Source organism: Pristiophorus japonicus, unplaced genomic scaffold (genome assembly GCF_044704955.1).
Source record: "Pristiophorus japonicus isolate sPriJap1 unplaced genomic scaffold, sPriJap1.hap1 HAP1_SCAFFOLD_3492, whole genome shotgun sequence".
Taxonomy (NCBI): domain Eukaryota; kingdom Metazoa; phylum Chordata; class Chondrichthyes; family Pristiophoridae; genus Pristiophorus; species Pristiophorus japonicus.
Genome location: NW_027253316.1, coordinates 1 through 16,504, shown reverse-complemented (window position 1 = coordinate 16,504; position 16,504 = coordinate 1). Strand labels below are relative to the sequence as shown.

General features: G+C 58.5%; 1 protein-coding gene across 1 annotated transcript; it reads right to left on the bottom strand.

The window, feature by feature from the left end:
• Window positions 1–4,402: 4,402 nt before the first annotated feature.
• On the bottom strand, window positions 4,403–16,498 carry LOC139250106 (ras-interacting protein 1-like; the record flags this gene model as incomplete). Its single annotated transcript, XM_070872680.1, has 6 exons — window positions 16,450–16,498; window positions 15,176–15,213; window positions 11,455–11,609; window positions 8,759–8,871; window positions 5,322–5,544; window positions 4,403–4,591 (listed from the first exon to the last, which is right to left on the bottom strand). Coding segments are annotated over exons 1-6 (724 nt in total), but the record flags the coding sequence as incomplete, so codon positions are not given.
• Between the last annotated feature and the right edge of the window lie 6 nt (window positions 16,499–16,504).

Below are 16,504 nucleotides of genomic sequence, written 5' to 3'. Positions count from 1 at the left end.
CACACACGAGTGTCTCCCCCACCCCCCCAACACACACTAGGGTCTCTCCCCCCCACCCCCCCCCCAACACATACTAGGGTTTCCCCCAAACCCCCCCAACACACACTAGTGTCTCCCCCCCCCCCCAACACACACTAGGGTCTCTCCCACCCCCCCACACACACTAGGGTCTCCCCCCCCCCTCCCAACACACACTAGGGTCTCCCCCCCCCCCCCAACACACACTAGGGTCTCCCCCCCCCCTCCCAACACACACTAGGGTCTCCCCCCCCCCCAACACACACTAGGGTCTCCCCCCTCCCCCCCCCCCAACACACACTAGTGTCTCCCCCCCCCCCCCACACACACACACACACTAGGGTCTCCCCCCCCCCCCCCCCAACACACTAGGGGTCTCCCCCCCCGCCAACACACACTAGGGTCTCTCCCCCCGCCAACACACACTAGGGTCTCCCCCCCCCCCCCCAACACATACTAGGGTTTCCCCCAAACCCCCCCAACACACACTAGTGTCTCCCCCCCCCCCCCAACACACACTAGGGTCTCCCACCCCCCACACACACTAGGGTCTCCCCCCCCCAACACACACTAGGGTCTCCCCACCCCCCTCCCAACACACACTAGGGTCTACCCCCCCCCCCCAACACACACTAGGGTCTCCCCCCCCCCCCCCGCAACACACACTAGGGTCTCCCCCAAACCCCCCCCCCAACACACACGAGGGTCTCTCCCCGCCCCCAACACACACTAGGGTCTCCCCCCCCCCCCCCCAACACACACTAGGGTACTGTTGTTGTTGAGAGAGATCATAGAGAGATAGTATTCTCCCCCCCCCCCCCCCCCCAACACACACTAGGGTCTCCCCCCCCCCCCACACACACTAGGGTCTCCCCCCCCCCCCCCACACACACAAGGGTCTCCCCCCCCCCCCCCCCACACACACACTAGGGTCTCTCCACACCCCCACCTCACACACACACACACTCGGGTCTCTCCCCCCCTCCCTACCCCCCCTCACCGAGGGTCTCCGTGCCCCAGCCTTCACTTCAATGAGGAGTTTTCAGAAGTGCATTACTACCGAGAGAAGTGGTTATGCGGAGACTAATTTGACTGAGATACTGAGACAGGGCTGTTATCCCAGAGAAAGAGATCGTTGTGAAGAACAATGCTGAGATACGAAAGGACCAAGTCAGTGACTGTTGGCGGACACGGCAGGGGAGGAGAGGGGGAGGGGAGCTGAGGGGGAGGGGGCAGGGCAGGGGAGATATGGGGGCAAGGAGAGGGGAGGGGAGGATAGTGATGGGGAGAGGGACGGGGGAGGGGAGGGGGGAAGGGAGGGGAGGATAGTGGAGGGGAGGGGAGGGGAGACTTGCCTCGGAGGCTTGACGGCCCAGCCGACGCTCCATAAACCGGGACCCCCACAACACCCCGCATTCTGCCCCATCCTGTGTAACACTGGAGCTTCTCACACTGTGGATTTGCTCGCTCCCGAGGGCGCAGAGGCGAATGCCATCGCCGGTGGAGATCAGCACAGACCTGGGGCCCAAGGCCGGAGGCCGGGCAAGGCTCCGTCAGTGGCTGACGAACACCTTGCGCGGGACACTGGCTCAGCCAGTCACCAGGGTGCAGGAATTGCACTGAGAGTGCGTGTGTGTCACAGGACTGGAGTCAGTGTAATCCCACCTTCACAACGGCAGGCTGAGCTAACCCGGGTAATCACAGGCCACTTAGATTAACGTCTGTGCTCGGGTTGGATTCTTTAATTAAAGATGAAATTACTGAATATCTAGATAGAGAGAAAATAATGAGAAGTTGCCAACACAACCCTCAGGATGAAAGATGCAGCTTTAACAGACTCGATCAAGGTCATTGGGGAGGTGAGAGAGGTGGTGGCAGACATGGACGTTGAGAAGGTCAAACACAGGGGTCTGCAGGGGAGGGCAAAAGCTGGATTCAAAACTGGCTAGAAAGGAGGGAATAGACAAGGGGGGGGGTTAAGGGCAGTTTTTTTTTATAGAGTGGGGGTCCCACAAGGGTTCTGTTCTTTAGTGATTTGGGTACAAGGTTGGTGGCCACATTTGTAGCCGATACTACAGCAGGAAGTGTTGTGAATAATTCTGACCAAGGGAAGGGGATATTGAGAAGATGGTGAATGGGCCGATGGAATTTAATGTTAGTAAATATGAGGCACATCTTGCTAAAAGAAAAGTAATACTGACACTTTGAATAGGGGGAGGCTGGGAGAGAGACTGTGGGCGAGGAACCTGTCTGGGGCAGTGCAGAGGGCAGTATCAGACCCGCGCCCATTACATGCAGCACCAGGTATTCTCCATCGCCACCGCCACTGCCCGATTTCTAGGCTTTAATGTACACAAGACATTAAAAGCAGCACTATAAGTGACCGGGGACATCGCGGAGTGACCGGGGACAGTGCGGAGTAACCTGGGACAGCGCAGAGCGACCGTGGGCAGTACGGAGTGACCGGGGACGGTGAGGGACGGCGCGGAGTGACTGGGGGCAGCGCGGAGTGACCGGGGACGGTGAGGGGCAGCGCGGAGTGACCGGGGACGGTGAGGGGCAGCGCGGAGTGACCGGGGACGGTGAGGGGCAGCGCGGAGTGACCGGGGACGGTGAGGGGCAGCGCGGAGTGACCGGGGACGGTGAGGGGCAGCGCAGAGTGATCGGGGACGGTGAGGGAAGGCACGGAGTGACTGGGGGCAGCGCGGAGTGACCGGGGACGGTGAGGGGCAGCGCGGAGTGTTCGGGGGCAGTGCGGAGTGACCGGGGGCAGCGCGGAGTGACCGGGGGCAGTGAGGGACGGCGCGGAGTGATCGGGGACGGTGAGGGGCAGCGCGGAGTGACCGGGGGCAGCGCGGAGTGACCAGGGACGTGAGGGAAGGCACGGAGTGACCGGGGGCAGCGCGGAGTGACCGAGGACGGTGAGGGGCAGCGCGGAGTGAGCGGGGGCAGCGCGGAGTGACCAGGGACGTGAAGGAAGGCACGGAGTGACCGGGGGCAGCGCGGAGTGACTGGGGGCAGCGTGGAGTGACCAGGGACGTGAGGGAAGGCACGGAGTGACTGGGGGCAGCGCGGAGTGACCGGGGACGGTGAGGGGCAGCGCGGAGTGACCAGGGACGTGAAGGAAGGCACGGAGTGAGCGGGGGCAGCGCGGAGTGACCAGGGACGTGAGGGAAGGCACGGAGTGACCGGGGGCAGCGCGGAGTGACCGAGGACGGTGAGGGGCAGCGCGGAGTGACCAGGGACGTGAAGGAAGGCACGGAGTGAGCGGGGGCAGCGCGGAGTGACCAGGGACGTGAGGGAAGGCACGGAGTGACCGGGGGCAGCGCGGAGTGACCGAGGACGGTGAGGGGCAGCGCGGAGTGAGCGGGGGCAGCGCGGAGTGACCAGGGACGTGAAGGAAGGCACGGAGTGACCGGGGGCAGCGCGGAGTGACCGGGGACGGTGAGGGGCAGCGCGGAGTGACCGGGATGCTGAATGGTTTGAGGTGATACAAATACAAAGAATGACTTGGAACAATGTGGGCCGTTTCCGTCTGCCGATGAGGTGATGATTTGATCGAGGTGTTCAATATTGTGATGGGATGGGGCGGAGTGGATTGTAACGGAATGTTTCCAGTGACTGGGGTCTGGAAGGTGGGGCACATTGATGCAAGATTCATTATCAGAGATTTAAGAACACAAGAATTAGGAGCAGGAGTCGGCCATTGGGCCCCTCGAGCCTGCTGCACCATTCGATGAGACCATGGCTGATCTTCGACCTCAACTCCACTTTCCTGCACTGTCCCTATATCCCTCGATACCCTTAATATCCAAAAATCTATTGATCTCAGCCTCGAATATACTCGATGACTGAGCCTCCACACCCTCTGGGGCAGAGAATTCCAAAGATTCACCACCCTCTGAGTGAAGAAGTTTCTCCTCATCTCAGTCCTCAATGGCCGACAGTTATTTAGGACAGGGAGTGGGAGAAATGACTTTACACAGAGACTGTGAGGCTGTGGAATTTACTCCCGGAGTCAGTGAGTGAGGCAGAGACTATCATCATTCAAGAACAGGTTTGAGAGGTGGTTGAGGGACAAGAGGGATGAAGAAATCTCACACAGGGCGGATACACAGGATTGGGGCACTGCTGATGGAGAATAAACCCCAGCACGGACTGGCTGGGCCGAACGGCCTATTATACATTCTGTGAGGTTGCAGAAAGGAGGACAGGAGGTGAGCAGGGAAGGTCAGGATAATGGACTCCACAAAGCAAACAATCAGCTTCCATCGGGATCTCTCCAGGTAACTCGCTCTTTCCCGGGATCTCAGCTCTCCCAATCCCATCGCTAGCTCCAACGCTCGCCTAGCTTTCTCAGTACAGCAAAGGGTTAATCCCGCACGGAGGCTGCGGTTTACCTGCAGGAGATTGGCCTTGGGTGTTGCCAGCAGGTTCACGGCTGTGGACAGCTTGAGGAAGAACTCAGTGGCCTGGTCCCCCAGCCCCATGCCTTGGATGCAGTCCAGCAGCAGGTCCAGGTTGGCACGGATCTGCACGCCTTTCGACCAGTGGTAGAAGCCGCCTCCAGAACCTGCAGGGCACAGCAACAGGGTGAGGGTCCGTCCCACACAGAGAGGGGTCCGTCACACACAGAGAGGGGTCCGTCACACACAGAGAGGGGTCCGTCACACACAGAGAGGGGCCCGTCACACACAGAGAGGGGTCCGTCACACACAGAGAGGGGTCCGTCACACACAGAGAGGGGTCCGTCACACACAGAGAGGGGTCCGTCACACACAGAGAGGGGTCCGTCACACACAGAGAGGGGTCCGTCACACACAGAGAGGGGTCCGTCACACACAGCGAGGGGTCCGTCACACACAGAGAGGGGTCCGTCACACACAGAGAGGGGTCCGTCACACAGCACAAGATTATCATCAATGCCACATTGCAATCTCAATTCAGCCAGGAATCTAATCGAGGGGTTCGGAGGGTTTACATATAGAACAACAGATACCCGGGAGTGAGTTACAGGCTGGGGTATAATCAAGGGGCTCGGTGGGGGGGGGGGGGGGGGGGGAAAGAGAAAAAGCAGGAACGGGGTACTGAAGGAATGATGAGCCATGATCTTATTGAATGGTGGTCAGGCTCAAAGGGCCTCCACCTGCACCTATTTTCTATACCCCGGGTTGTTACAGGCTTGGGTATAATCGAGGGGCTCGGGGGGGGGGGGGGTTTATATACAGATACCCCGGGTTCACTCACAGGCTGGGATCGATATGTTGCAGGTTTGGGATGCAGAGATACTCAGCCATGCTCACCTCGTTCCATGAGGGCATTGAAGAGCGACGCATTGGTGAAGAAGAAGAGATAAGTAAAGAGCTGGGAGGTAATCTCCGAGTGGACTTGATACTGCTTCAACAGGCTCAGTGTTCCCTCGAAGATGACCAAGACGTTCTTAACCCCTTGTGGGACGATGAGCTCTGTTCTCTCGGCTGCAAACGGGTTGCTGTCTAACAATCCGGGCAGGACTGTGTACAGCGTCTGCATAGAGGCAACAGCAAACACACAGCACACGTTATCTTACAATATTCATTTCTGCGCATCACGGCAAGGAACATCAGTTATGAATAATTTATCATCTAGTGTCCCATCAAACACTCCCTCGACGCTGTCCCATCAAACACTCCCAGGGCAGGTACAGGGGGTTAGATACAGAGTAAAGCTCCCTCTACACTGCCCCATCAAACACTCCCAGGGCAGGTACAGGGGGTTAGATACAGAGTAAAGCTCCCTCTACACTGTCCCATCAAACACTCCCAGGGCAGGTACAGGGGGTTAGATACAGAGTAAAGCTCCCTCTACACTGTCCCATCAAACACTCCCAGGGCAGGTACAGGGGGTTAGATACAGAGTAAAGCTCCCTCTACACAGTCCCATCAAACACTCCCCCAACACTGTGAACTGGCCCCTCCCCCGGTAACCTGGCCCCTCCCCCGGTCACCCAGACCCTCCACCCCCCCAGACACCGGGACCTTCCCCCCCTCAGACACCGGGACCCTCCTCCCCCAGACACCGGGACCCTCCCCCCCCCCCCAGACACCGGGACCTCCCTGGGGACCAGGCCAGAGTCAGCGTCATTGATTAGAGCTACTGTGTCTCACGGCAGGAGTAGATGCTTAAGATTTTGCGTCTTTCTTCATGTTTAAAGCCGAGCAGCCGGGATTTGAATGGAATGGGACGGAAAGCTTCAGAAGGAAAGCTTTTAGAGAGGAGCCTGTGAGGGAGCAGAGCACGGACAGACGTGGCCTTGTCTGTACAGTTCTGTGGTCGGGTCAGCAAGCTGCCTCACCTCAGGCCGCTCACTGCTAACCACACACACAACTCCTCAGCTTTCTCACAGCACTGCAGGAATGTAGAGAAGGCCCCATCCACCCCAGCAAACTGCTGCACACAGACCTCACTGTCTCTCGTTACTGTGGAGCCACATACAGGAAAGGTCTAGCCGAGTATGTGCTTGCATTGCGAATGTGTGTGCATGTGCGAGGTTGTATGTGTGCTTGTGCGTGTACATATCATTGTGTGTGTGTGCAAGTGCATGTGAGTGTGTAAGCATGTGTATGTCTGTATGACTGCGTGTGCGTGAGTGTGCGTGTGTCGTCTGTGCGTGAGAGCGTGTGCACTTTTGCGTGAGTGCGTGTGAGTGCGTGTGAGCGAGCTCTAACAGCACAGCAAACTGGATGGTGTCAGGCCCTTCGATAGCCATCGCCCACACTTTGCAGCCCCAGTACTAAAGCTATTTCTAGTCAACAGGTTGGGAAGCAGCAGGCATCTGCTGATATTAATGTGACGTGGCTTCAAATTATAATGCAGAGTGGCAGCACGTTGGAGTCCCTGAGAACAGGACATTCATTTACCTAGTTATAAGCAGCGCCCTGCCACTAAACGGTCTCGGGGAGAGTGCACTGTGTAACGTGCTGGGACCAGGGGTGTCGGCTCCAGGCTGGTTTCCTGAGCAGACACACAGCTCGCTCCAGCCCAGAACGCAGTCTCTTTCTGCTTCACACTCAGGGTTTGTGAATCTGAACATTGCAGAGCCAAAAATCCAACATGCCCCAGCTGTGGCCGCACTCTCACCTCAGAGGCAGTAGGCCATGGGTTCAAGAACCATATCATGGACAGTACCCCAGTGAGAGTCAGTGTGTGTGGGACTGTACCCCAGTGAGAGACAGTGTGTGTGGGACTGTACCCCAGTGAGAGTCAGTGTGTGTGGGACTGTACCCCAGTGAGAGTCAGTGTGTGTGTCCCGTACCCCAGTGAGAGTCAGTGTGTGTGGGACTGTACCCCAGTGAGAGTCAGTGTGTGTGGGACTGTACCCCAGTGAGAGTCAGTGTGTGTGGGACTGTACCCCAGTGAGAGTCAGTGTGTGTGGGACTGTACCCCAGTGAGAGTCAGTGTGTGTGGGACTGTACCCCAGTGAGGGTCAGTGTGTGTGGAACTGTACCCTAGTGAGAGTCAGTGTGTGTGGGACTGTACCCCAGTGAGAGTCAGTGTGTGTGGGACTGTACCCCAGTGAGAGTCAGTGTGTGTGGGACTGTACCCCAGTGAGAGTCAGTGTGTGTGGGACTGTACCCCAGTGAGAGTCAGTGTGTGTGGGACTGTACCCCAGTGAGGGTCAGTGTGTGTGGTACTGTACCCCAGTGAGAGTCAGTGTGTGTGGGACTGTACCCCAGTGAGGGTCAGTGTGTGTGGTACTGTACCCCAGTGAGAGTCAGTGTGTGTGGGACTGTACCCCAGTGAGAGTCAGTGTGTGTGGAACTGTACCCTAGTGAGAGTCAGTGTGTGTGGGACTGTACCCCAGTGAGAGTCAGTGTGTGTGGGACTGTACCCCAGTGAGGGTCAGTGTGTGTGGGACTGTACCCCAGTGAGGGTCAGTGTGTGTGGTACTGTACCCCAGTGAGAGTCAGTGTGTGTGGGTGTACCCCAGTGAGAGTCAGTGTGTGTGGGTGTACCCCAGTGAGAGTCAGTGTGTGTGGGACTGTACCCCAGTGAGAGTTGGTGCCTGTGGAATCGAAACCCGAATGAGGAGAAGAGGCAGAAAATAAAGGGGAAAATGTCTGCTGGGTAATTCACACTTCCTGTGGCTGGCGACATTACCAGCCAATGGAAAGCCAAATGAAGCCGCTTTATGTCAATGAGATATTTCTGTGTTACATCCGGTGCTGGTAGAGATACCCTCTGCCCCCAGTTACTGTAACAACGCAGCTTCCCACGGACCCTCAGTGCGGCAGTGCTCGCTCCCAGTGCCACTCTCCGAGCCGGCTCAGCCCGGCCTTTTAATCCTCGAACTCCCGTCATCTCCCCTGCTGCACCCCACGCTCCCCCTCCACCCCTGCATACCTCTGTGGTTCACTGAGCTCTCGCTCCCGAGACCCAGAGCTCCTCCACACACTGCACTCACAGAGAAGCCCAGTCTCCACACTCACGCACACTGCGCTCACCCACACACACAGACACACAGCAAGAGTGATACCCACTGAGTCTCGGCTTATCTTATCAAATCTGTCATCATTTTGAACGTCTCTATCAGACCTCCTCCTAATCTTCTCTGTTATAATGAAAGAGCTGCTGTTTCTCTCCTCTCCCCGAGCGGTGTGTCATTCGGTGCCCCCCACACCAGCTGAGTTGGGTGGGATGGGGTCCACAAATGGGCAGCAACGCAGGGCAGCATGGGCCGTTTCGCAGGGCAGGCACTGACCTTGGTGAGGTAGTAGACAGACTGCTGGAAGGTGAACATGATGACCTCCTCCAGCACAGTCATGGCCTCTTCACTGGCCACCTTGGTGGCTGAAAGCTGGTCGGCATGGCAACCTGTGCAGATATGGTGAAGGGGAGGTCAGGGGTCAAAAAACAAACATCAAACATTTCATATCACCGCAGGCCCAATCACAACCACCTGATCGGCCAGTAAATCGCAACAAAACTGATCAACACACTCTCACGCACATGTGTTTGTGTGTGTGTGTGTTCTATGTGTTTATCAAATGTTCTTCATGAAGACAACTACCCTTTAAAGGGGACAAGATTATGAGGATGGTGTGTTCACATTTATTTAAACTTTACTGCTCTTCTCACTGGGGTTGCGATGGTCAGTGAGGGACCGCCCAGGGAGTGTTAGGGATCACCATCCTTTCCAATGCGATATTACCTGTACAGGGAGGGTTCAGCCAGTCCCACGGTCAACTCTGCCCCACGGTGTGTGACGGGGCGGGGGGGGGGGGGGGGCCTGCCTGTCAGTGTATGCCCACTGCCCAGGACAGCTGGACTGTGATCAGAAGCTCGGACACTGAGAACAGGAGCAATTGGTGCCTTGGTTTGTTACATCAGTGGCTGGTGTCTCAGCGTCAGCAACAGTGCACCAACCCACTGAGTCTCCAGTCTCCCCGACACCAGACCCACTGACCCTCTCCCCAACACCAGACCCACTGACCCTCTCCCCAACACCAGACCCACTGACCGTCTCCCCAACACCAGACCCACTGACCCTCTCCCCAACACCAGACCCACTGACCGTCTCCCCGACACCAGACCCACTGACCCTCTCCCCAACACCAGACCCACTGACCGTCTCCCCGACACCAGACCCACTGACCGTCTCCCCAACACCAGACCCACTGACCCTCTCCCCAACACCAGACCCACTGACCGTCTCCCCGACACCAGACCCACTGACCCTCTCCCCAACACCAGACCCACTGACCCTCTCCCCAACACCAGACCCACTGACCGTCTCCCCGACACCAGACCCACTGACCGTCTCCCCAACACCAGACCCACTGACCCTCTCCCCAACACCAGACCCACTGACCCTCTCCCCAACACCAGACCCACTGACCGTCTCCCCGACACCAGACCCACTGACCGTCTCCCCAACACCAGACCCACTGACCGTCTCCCCGACACCAGACCCACTGACCCTCTCCCCAACACCAGACCCACTGACCGTCTCCCCGACACCAGACCCACTGACCCTCTCCCCAACACCAGACCCACTGACCCTCTCCCCAACACCAGACCCACTGACCGTCTCCCCAACACCAGACCCACTGACCCTCTCCCCAACACCAGACCCACTGACCCTCTCCCCAACACCAGACCCACTGACCCTCTCCCCAACACCAGACCCACTGACCCTCTCCCCAACACCAGACCCACTGACCGTCTCCCCAACACCAGACCCACTGACCGTCTCCCCAACACCAGACCCACTGACCCTCTCCCCAACACCAGACCCACTGACCCTCTCCCCAACACCAGACCCACTGACCCTCTCCCCAACACCAGACCCACTGACCGTCTCCCCGACACCAGACCCACTGACCCTCTCCCCAACACCAGACCCACTGACCCTCTCCCCAACACCAGACCCACTGACCCTCTCCCCAACACCAGACCCACTGACCCTCTCCCCAACACCAGACCCACTGACCCTCTCCCCAACACCAGACCCACTGACCCTCTCCCCAACACCAGACCCACTGACCGTCTCCCCGACACCAGACCCACTGACCCTCTCCCCAACACCAGACCCACTGACCCTCTCCCCAACACCAGACCCACTGACCCTCTCCCCAACACCAGACCCACTGACCCTCTCCCCAACACCAGACCCACTGACCCTCTCCCCAACACCAGACCCACTGACCCTCTCCCCAACACCAGACCCACTGACCGTCTCCCCGACACCAGACCCACTGACCGTCTCTGACAAAATTCTCATCCTTGTTTTCAAATCCCTCCATGGCCATGCCCCTCCCTAACTCTGTAATCTCCTCCAGCCCCATAATCCTTCTGAGATGTCTGCGCTCCTCTAATTCTGACTATCCGTCCTGACTATCCCAGATTATAGTCGCTCCACCATCGGTGGCCGTGCCTTCTGTTGCCTGGGCCCCAAGCTCTGGAACTCCCTCACTAAACCCCTCTGACTCTCTATCCTCCTTCAAGACGCTCCTTAAAACCGGCCTCTTTCACCAAGCTTTTGGTCATCTGTCCTAATTTCTACTTAAGCGGCTCGATGTCAAATTTTTATCACATAATACTCCTGTGAAGCGCCTTGGGACATTTCATTGTGTTAAAGGTGCTATATAAATACAAGTTGTTGTTGTTGCATTTAAAGGACCGCTGTCATCATTCATAAATCTTTGGCAAACTTCTGTTTTGTCTGTTGCACTGTGAGAGGCAATGACGCAATGTGAGCAGTAACACAGGACAGCACGGACTTTACTGCGGCCTTGTTACACCCAGCATTGCCCCATGGGAACGGGCTGTGGCTACAAACGGGAAGATGCACACGAGAGCGTTGGGCTGTCCAATGTGTGTGACCTCGCGTGCCGTGACCTCGCGTGCCGTGACCCCCGTACACGAAACGATACGCCATTATGCGTGTGCACTCACCGTACTGGTCCTTGTGCTGCTCCCATGCTAACAGTGTGGGAACCTCGTGCTGAATGAAGTGCAGCAGTTCGATGGAGTTGGCCATCCAGTAGACGAGCGGCCGCAGTCCCGGGATCAGTTCGGTCAGACCGATGGCAGGGGCCTCCTCACTGGCACTGACGGCAAACACCGTATGGTGAAGGTCAGTCACAACATGACACCAAACAAGCAAATTACACGGTGCAGGGTGGGGAGAGCAGTACAGAAGAGGAATTCTCAGAATCACAGAATGTTACAGCAGAGAAGGAGGCCATTCGACCCATCGAGCCTGTGCTGGCTCTGTGACAGAGCGATCCCCTCAGTTTCACTCCCCTGCCCGTTCCCCACAGCCCTGCACAAGTTTTCTTTCCAAGTATTTCTTCAATTAACGTTTGAAAGTTGAATCTGCTCCCACCGCCCTTTCAGGCAGCGCGTTCCCGATCACAACAACTCGTTGCGTTAATATTTTTCCCCTCATCCCCACCCTGGGTCTTTTGCCAGTCACCTTAAATCTGTGCCCTCTGGTTACAAACCCTCCTGCAACTGAAAATCATTTCTCCGTATTTATTCTATATAAACCCTGATTTTGAACACTTCTCCTCTCAACCTTCTCTGCTCCAAGGAGAACAGCCCCAGCTTCTCCAGTCACTCCACGTAACTGAAGTCCCTCATCCCCGGAAACATTTGAGTAAATCTCCTCCGCACCCTCTCCAAGCCCGTGACACCATTCCTAAAGTAAGGTGCCCAGAATTGGACCCAACACACCAGCTGGGCATAGTGTGCTCTATCTCACTGAGGGCTGCGACGTAGGAAGCGTCCCCGCGCCCCAGGCCCACTCCTCACCCCCAGGCCGCTCCCCACTTCCACCCCCAGGCCCCACTCCCCACTTCCACCCCCGGACCCCTCTCCCCACTTCCACCCCCGGGCCCCACTCCCCACTTCCACCCCCAGGCCGCTCGCCACTTCCACCCCCAGGCCCCACCCCCACTTCCACCCCTGGACCCCGCTCCCCACTTCCACCCCCAGGCCGCTCCCCACTTCCACCCCCAGGCCCCTCTCCCCACTTCCACCCCCGGGCCCCACTCCCCACTTCCACCCCCGGGCCGCTCCCCACTTCCACCCCCGGACCCCGCTCCCCACTTCCACCCCCGGGCCCCTCTCCCCACTTCCACCCCCAGACCCCACTCCCCACTTCCACCCCCGGACCCCGCTCCCCACTTCCACCCCCAGGCCCCGCTCCCCACTTCCACCCCCGGGCCCCACTCCCCACTTCCACCCCCGGACCCCGCTCCCCACTTCCACCCCCAGGCCCCACTCCCCACTTCCACCCCCGGGCCCCGCTCCCCACTTCCACCCCCAGGCCCCACTCCCCACTTCCACCCCCGGGCCCCACTCCCACCCCCGGGCCCCACTCCCCACTTCCACCCCCAGGCCCCTCTCCCCACTTCCACCCCCAGGCCCCACTCCCCACTTCCACCCCCGGGCCCCGCTCCCCACTTCCACCCCCGGGCCCCACTCCCACCCCCGGGCCCCGCTCCCCACTTCCACCCCCGGGCCCCGCTCCCCACTTCCACCCCCGGGCCCCGCTCCCCACTTCCACCCCCGGGCCCCGCTCCCCACTTCCACCCCCGGGCCCCGCTCCCCACTTCCACCCCCGGGCCCCACTCCCCACTTCCACCCCCGGGCCCCACTCCCCACTTCCACCCCCGGGCCCCACTCCCCACTTCCACCCCCGGGCCCCTCTCCCCACTTCCACCCCCAGGCCCCTCTCCCCACTCCCACCCCCGGGCCCCGCTCCCCACTTCCACCCCCGGGCCCCACTCCCACCCCCGGGCCCCTCTCCCCACCCCGGGCCACCTCCCGCACCCCCCCTCCCCGGGCCCCACCCCCACCACTACCCCCGCGACCAACTCCTGTTCTCTCTCCCAGCCCCCCCGCTCCATCCATCCCCGGGCTCCGCTCCCCCCACCCCCCCGCAGCTCCCACCACCCTCGGGCCTCCCTGCCGCGCCCCGCTCCCCCCCTGGGCCCCTCTCACACTGTTACAGATGCACTTTACAGGGCATGCATCGGTCCAGTCTTCAGGTCCTGTCCTCCACACAACCCCACTGCCTCCAGGTCAATCTGTGATTGGTTGTGGCGCTGACATGTGACTGACGGTATCCATGTGCCAGCTCGGGGCGCTCTCACTGCTGGGTGCAAGCCCACTCCAGCACCCCAGCCCATAGTCTGAGAAAGTCAGAACTTGCATTTATATAGCCCCTTTTACCACTTCACAGCCAATGAAGTACTTTTGGAGTGCAGTCGCTATTGTAATGTGGGAAGGCAGCAGCGAATTTGCGCACAGCAAGCTCCCACACACAGCAATGTGACATTGACTAGATCACCTGTTTGTTAGTGATGTTGGTTGAGGGATAAATATTGGCCAGGGCACGGGGAGAGCTCCCCTGCTCTTCTTCAAATAATACCAGTGCAGTACTGAGGGAGCGCTGCACTGTCAGAGGGGCAGTACTGAGGGAGCGCCGCACTGTCAGAGGGATAGTACTGAGGGAGTGCCGCACAGTCGGAGGGGCAGTACTGAGGGAGCGCCGCACTGTGGGAGGGGTAGTACTGAGGGAACGCCGCAATGTCGGAGGGGCAGTACTGAGGGAGCGCCACACTGTCAGAGGGGCAGTACTGAGGGAGTGCTGCACTGTCGGAGGGTCTGTACTGAGGGAGTGCCGCACTGTCGGAGGGGCAGTACTGAGGGAGCGCCGCACTGTCGGAGGGGCAGTACTGAGGGAGCGCCGCACTGTCGGAGGGGCAGTACTGAGGGAGTGCTGCACTGTCGGAGGGGCAGTACTGAGGGAGCGCCGCACTGTCGGAGGTGCAGTACTGAGGGAGCGCCGCACTGTCGGAGCGGCAGTGCTGAGGGAGCGCCGCACTGTCGGAGGTGCAGTACTGAGGGAGCGCCGCACTGTCGGAGGGGCAGTACTGAGGGAGCGCCGCACTGTCGGAGGGACCGTCTTTCAGATGAAACAATGCCACGTTCTGCCTGATTGAAAGCACCTTGTTGGATGATGTGATACCTCTTTAAGAGGTAGCGCGATCATAAATCAGTAATACAGTGAGGGGTGTCAGGTACATTATAACCATCCAGAGAATGAATGGTGGCAAGGATCCAGCATAGTCACTCTCACTTAGAGACTTGAACACAGACAGTGCGCCATTGCTGGGCTCTGAGGGTGTGGGAGCTGAGAACATGGAGTGATTGGAGCCGATTGCACTGACACATTTAAGGGAGGCGTGATGGGTGTAGGTATTGGGTGGGGTCAGGTGCAGCCACGACCCCACCCACCCCCGACACCCCCCACCCCCTACACCCCTAACAGCTTCCCCCCACAGATCCCCACCCCCCACACCCAGCCCCCCCACAGACCCCCACCCCTTACACCCCCCCGCCCCCTACACCCCCTACATTCGAAACCCCCACCCCCTATACCCGACCCCACCCACCCCCTACACCCCCCACCCCCTACACCCCTTACAGCTGCCCCCCACAGATCCCCACCCCCCACAGACCCCCACCCCTTACACCCCCCCCGCCCCCTACATTCGAAACCCCCTCCCCCTATACCCGACCCCACCCAACCCCTACATCCCCCACCCCCCCCCCCCCAACCACCCCCTAAATCCCCCATCGCAGGGTGCTGCCTGCTACTTACTGCTCTTTCTGTTTGGCTGCGAGCTCTTTTGTCTTCTCCTAAGGAAGAAAAAACAACAATTTAGAGGCGTCAAGGTCTCCCTGAACTCCAGCGGGGACCAATCAGAACGCTCCAGGCCCTGAAATTTCAGGGGAAAGAGCAGTCCATCTGTCGCAACACACCAGCAGAGACCCCAACCCCGACCCAGCACTCACTGACCCTGCTGTGCTGACAGGGTGAGAGGCAGAGAGAGTGGGAGGAGGCTCGCGTGCAGCATAATCATCGGCACAGGCCGGTTGGGCTGAAATGCCTGTTTCTGGGCTGTAAACACTGTGGAATTGGATGTAAGAATCCTCCCCAGACCTGCCATCCTCCCACTGGGCCAGTGCTGCCTCAGCCAAGCCTCCCTTGGAAAGGATTGCAGCATCAAGGAATGTGAATGTGAAAGCAGTGGTAAAGATTCCAGCTGCCCAGGCAATGATCCAGAATATGACAACCTCAGTCCACGGCCTCCAGCGCAGTGATTCTAACACAGGCAGGTTCCAAACTCCACATGTGGATAGATCAGTGTTACAGGGAGGGCTGTGGGGTATATCAGTGTTACAGTGAGGGGTGTGGGGTATATCAGTGTTACAATGAGGGGTGTGGGGTATATCAGTGTTACAGTGAGGGGTGTGGGGTATATCAGTGTTACAGTGAGGGGGATATCAGTGTTACAGTGTGGGGTATATCAGTGTCACAGGGAGGGCTGTGGGGTATATCAGTGTTACAGTGAGGGGTGTGGGGTATATCAGTGTTACAGTGAGGGGGATATCAGTGTGACAGTGAGGGGGATATCAGTGTTAGTGAGGGGTATATCAGTGTTACAGTGTGGGGTATATCAGTGTTACAGTGTGGAGTATATCAGTGTGACAGTGTGGGGTATATCAGTGTTACAGTGTGGAGTATATCAATGTGACAGTGAGGGGGATATCAGTGTTAGTGAGGGGTATATCAGTGTTACAGTGTGGAGTATATCAGTGTGTCAGTGAGGGGTATATCAGTGTTAGTGAGGGGTATATCAGTGTGACAGTGTGGAGTATATCAGTGTGACAGTGTGGAGTATATCAGTGTGACAGTGTGGAGTATATCAGTGTGACAGTGAGGGGTATATCAATGTGACAGTGAGGGGTATATCAATGTGACAGTGAGGGGTATATCAGTGTCACAGTGAGGGGTATATCAGTGTCACGGTGAGGGTGTGGCGATTGCTGACCCGAACATTCACTGAACAGAAGGGAAAGGTGTTCACTGACCCACATTACGGTTTGGATCTGGCTGGCTATCCTGAGCAGCAGTTTGCGGAAGTCT